Source organism: Crassostrea angulata, chromosome 7, assembly GCF_025612915.1.
Source record: "Crassostrea angulata isolate pt1a10 chromosome 7, ASM2561291v2, whole genome shotgun sequence".
NCBI lineage: Eukaryota > Metazoa > Mollusca > Bivalvia > Ostreida > Ostreidae > Magallana > Magallana angulata.
In genome coordinates this window covers 30,245,904-30,250,216 of record NC_069117.1, presented here as the reverse complement: position 1 = coordinate 30,250,216, position 4,313 = coordinate 30,245,904, and the positions used below count along the sequence as shown (strand labels likewise).

The 4,313-nt window shown below is 30.9% G+C and overlaps 1 protein-coding gene across 1 annotated transcript; it reads left to right on the top strand.

The window, feature by feature from the left end:
* The first annotated feature begins 1,194 nt into the window (after positions 1-1,194).
* LOC128155903 (uncharacterized) lies at positions 1,195-3,550 on the top strand. Its single transcript, XM_052817791.1, has 7 exons — positions 1,195-1,292; positions 1,791-1,851; positions 1,990-2,115; positions 2,206-2,338; positions 2,426-2,526; positions 2,649-2,834; positions 3,013-3,550. Exons 2-7 carry the CDS (start codon positions 1,801-1,803, stop codon positions 3,127-3,129), a joined length of 714 nt encoding a protein of 237 aa, XP_052673751.1. The 5' UTR covers positions 1,195-1,292; positions 1,791-1,800; the 3' UTR covers positions 3,130-3,550.
* The last annotated feature ends 763 nt before the right edge of the window (positions 3,551-4,313 follow it).

Genomic DNA, 4,313 nt, shown 5'->3' with positions numbered 1-4,313 from the left:
CCTGGTTTGAAAAAGTGCGTAAAACTTGACAATTTCATCGCACCCGAGTAACATAGCGAGGCAAGATGTACGTCCACACAGGTGAGACCTCTACAGCGATATACTTTGAACTGATTAGAGGTCTATGGCTTATATAGGGGTGTAGGAGGAGCGGTGCTGAAAGAGAAATATGGCGGACAGTGCCTATTTACGAGCGGTGTTCAGCTTTAACATTCAAAATGTAAATAAACGGTTTGTTTGCATAGCATATTTCAAGCTCTGTAATTCGCTTAAAACTCAAAAAATTACACTCAAATTTCGGTTGCATATTAAAAATGCCTTTCTGAAGCATTGTAGATATCAAAATCGGAAAAATGATTTTTGACCAAAATCGTGACCATGCCCCTTTAATTATCCACAACTTTACGGTAACTAGCAGCAAGTCTGTACATGTGATTTTCTTTTTGTTTTATATAACTACGGTACTGCTCTTTTGCTGATCAAATTGTTTTTTAAAATATAGTTGAGAGAACGCCCCATCTTTGAGAGATATTTTGATGATAGCCATGTAAAACTAACATGTAACAAAGTTGTATGTTTTGTGTGAAACTGTTCACTTACAAATGTTCTGTTTATTTAGTTACTTAACATTACATTATGTTGCATACTTTGCTCTATCATCTCTTGAGTTAATAAATGAACTTTTTTTATCCTTATAGATGCCTAAGTAAAAATGGACCTATACATGTATGTGTTAAACAGATCACCACCCTAACAGGTTTCTTCAACTATTGCATATTCATTTGTTATATCATAAGTCATGAAATTATCTGCTGGCTCAGCGCTAACCGATTTACACAGTAAAAGAGCAGTACAATTTCTAATATCGTGATGTTAACAAATAAACAATTAAAGAATGTATGTATATGATTCAAATTGGTGGTTATATATTAAACATTTATATAAGTAACTTTCCTTTAAGTATCTGATATTTTGTCTCTTATAATCAAAGGCTAAATATCGTGATTTTAAAGAATTTACATGTTTTTAAAAGACAGTATTGTTAAATATCAAGATAAAACTAAAGCTTTGTGAAATTTTGAAAGGTATTTAAAAGAGGGATTTTTTTTTTCAAATTTAAATGCTTGGTTGAATTCGATGTAATATGCCGTTATTCTAAAGGAGGAGTTATCTATCTTTAAGTTCATTGATTCAGTTCCGCACTGACCTGATACAAAATAAATGCGTAGAAGCAACGGTTACGTCGTAGTAAGCAAAAATCGACACACACTTTAAAAGCCGCTACAGAATCGGTGAGTACTTAAAGTTTACTGTAGATAAATAAAATACATTTTGCAATTTCATTTAAAGAGAATCTGCGAACAAAAAAATATCTATATGCAATAATGGTGAAGATAACATTAATTTTATGAAAAGCGTTAGTCAAAAATGTTTATATTACTATTTGTTTTCTGAATGCAAGAGGCGCATTTGATAAATCATTGTAAGATATAATATTAATTTTTTTTATTGGTAAATTCGTTACATAAATAACAAAAATATTTTCTAATGTTTAAATTTCATTTTATAATTTTTATGATAATTTTTAAAAAATCCAAAATATCTAAGACAACGACGAGTTATCGGACATGCGTTTCCCTTCGAGAAGCTTCTCAAAAGTTCTCGTATATCATCGATATATAGGTCAATCACGTGATGAATGTGATTAAAAACATTCTGGTATCGTTATTGAAAAGGCATTGGGTAAATTTTGTATTACTAAAAATTGGATAATGCCATTGCATTTTTAGATATTCAAATATGGCAGACAATTCTCAAGCCAAAAAGAAAACTGATTACCCAGCTCAAAAGGTAAACAAAAAAGTAACGTTATGTGATACTTAACGTTAGGATTTTATAAATACAGATATACCTGAAGTTCCATTAAAATTATTTAAATTAACGACACAATTCACTGTCATTATAAATATTTTGTACAATTCTATGCAGCCTGGGATAATAAAAAAGATTGAAGACAAATTGGAGAAAGTCGGTGATGTTATTCAGGAAAAAATAGAAGCAGCCGGAAATTTTCTCGAGAGTGAATGGAACAAACACAACTTTGGTCCAGCCCTGGTAATTTTTCTCAATGTTTAATCAGCTAAAATACACTCATTTGAAATTTTGTTTTTTCCTTTGAAACTAAGTAATGTCTTTTTTGTCAAGGCCAATTTCGTAACTGGAGCTCAAATCCAGCTCATTTCCAAAGCCAGTGGACATTCGCTCCACATTGTGCAGGATCCGTCTGGTGAACTGATAGTGGAGGGTAAAGGGGACATCGGGCCACAGGCCTGGAATTGTAAGTAAAACTTCATTAAGATTTTTCACAACCATGATACAGCTCATCTATTTCAGCTTTGAATATTCTTTTTGTTGTTGTTTTCAGCGATATGGACTGTATTCAACGACGGAAACAACCAAGTCCATCTTTACAACTACAATAATTTTCTAGGAATTGTTGATGGAGAAACTAAAGTCATCCATGTGGTAAGTGGTCCTTTTGATCTGATTTTGTCAACTTTTTTAAAGGTTTGAATTGAAAATTTTGGTTAGATCTATTGATTTTGTTCACATAAAAGTACAAACTTTTATTTTACTTTTGGTTACAGGAGACTGGAGCCCAAGTGCCAGTTGAAGCCAAGCTTCAGTTGGTGTTGAGTGGGGAACTAATGGTATCTCTTCAATCAACTGTGGAACATGGTCGATGCATTGGTATCAATGCAGATGGTACCCTCTTATCGCCAAAGCATTGTTTCGCCTCTGACGAACATTCTCTTTTTGGAATTCTTCTGTTTGTAAGTGTTGGAAAATAAATTACAAGAATTTCTAATTGAACTTACTACTATAGTATGAATATATCGAACATCCATATAATCTCAATTTTGTAATGATAAACAAGCAGCTGGTGTTTTTCTCGTTAATGAATATTTTATTTAAATTTTTGGGAACTAAAGAATATTTTCAATCTCTTAGAAAACCACGGGTCAACAATTACTTGAGCAGAATAAAGAAGAGAAAAAAGACCAACCAATGGAACAAGCTGAAGAGAAAAAAGATCAACCAATGGAGCAAGCTGAAGAGAAAAAGTGAAAGTAAACCTTTCTTTTCCATGCGACCAGCATTTTGTCATCGAATTCCATTAATGTCCGTGGAACTAACAAAGTATTAGTGAAAATCAGTTGTTTGAAAGGGATTCACGAAATACTCGACATTGACTTGTGTTGTTTTGTTTATTTATTTTTTATATATTTATATATATATATATATATAGCTGAGGTGTTTCCTTTTTTAAAAGTTATGAAAAAGCATTTTTAAAATTTATGTTCAGATAATTATATTTCGGAAGATTTTTAATATTCAAACACATTAAACCATGTTTACAATAAAAAATATATGTATGTATACATGAATGTTCATTTTTTTTAATTATAACTTGTTTAATATAAGTTTTATGTATTATTTTACTGCACTACTTACAACTACCTCTTGAAAAATAAATAATTAAAATGATTTTCTTCTTATAGTCATTTCAATGTACTATGGTATTTGTTTTCAACAAAACATGAACTAAAAGAAACTTTTACACTGCAGCTTTTAATAGCTATTGTATGAATTGAATGTCAACTTATTTATTTGGTGAGGATGAGAAAAGCTCAATCAATCACCCTGTCGATATCTTTGTGGAAATGTTTATTTTTTTTAACAAACAATTTCACTTATAAAACAGGTTATTTAAATAATTCTTTTTATTTTTATTTACTTGAAAAGGAAATTAAATGTCACTTTAAAATAGACACATAATGACAATAGTATAATTTGTTTTAAATGCGTAACGATCAAACGAATACACTCACGCCACCTTGAGGATTTATATTGATCAATTCTTCCGTTGACTAATCCACTGCTGAATTTGCATTTGCAGCGCAGTTTTGATAATGGATCAACAATGTACACATGATACTGCGTAGTTTGATACCAAGGATCCTAATAAAAATTCACCAAAAAGTCAGCAAATGATTGATTAATTGCATCAGTGAAGGACAACTATTCCCAATCCAAAAATGCTTTCACATCTTGAATATTTTATATGAAGTATCATTACGTTATGTTATCCGCAGCTCTTTCAGTTCTGCGTAAAATCTAAAAGTGACTGAAGTGTAAAGAGGGCAAATTTTTAAATATTAAAGAGTCGTCTGAGTGTTGTATAACAAGCAAACAACATCCATTTTAAATATATTTTTCAGAATAATATAAATAATAAATTATGTAAAGCG

What these genes read in the sequence shown, in the direction of transcription:
- LOC128155903 (XM_052817791.1), top strand. Translation starts at nt 1,801, where the DNA reads ATGGCAGACAATTCTCAAGCCAAAAAGAAAACTGATTACCCAGCTCAA. An exon ending in CTGATTACCCAGCTCAAAAG is followed by an intron (nt 1,852 to 1,989) that starts GTAAACAAAAAA and finishes AATTCTATGCAG; the next exon opens with CCTGGGATAATAAAAAAGAT. An exon ending in AAACTAAAGTCATCCATGTG is followed by an intron (nt 2,527 to 2,648) that starts GTAAGTGGTCCT and finishes TTTTGGTTACAG; the next exon opens with GAGACTGGAGCCCAAGTGCC.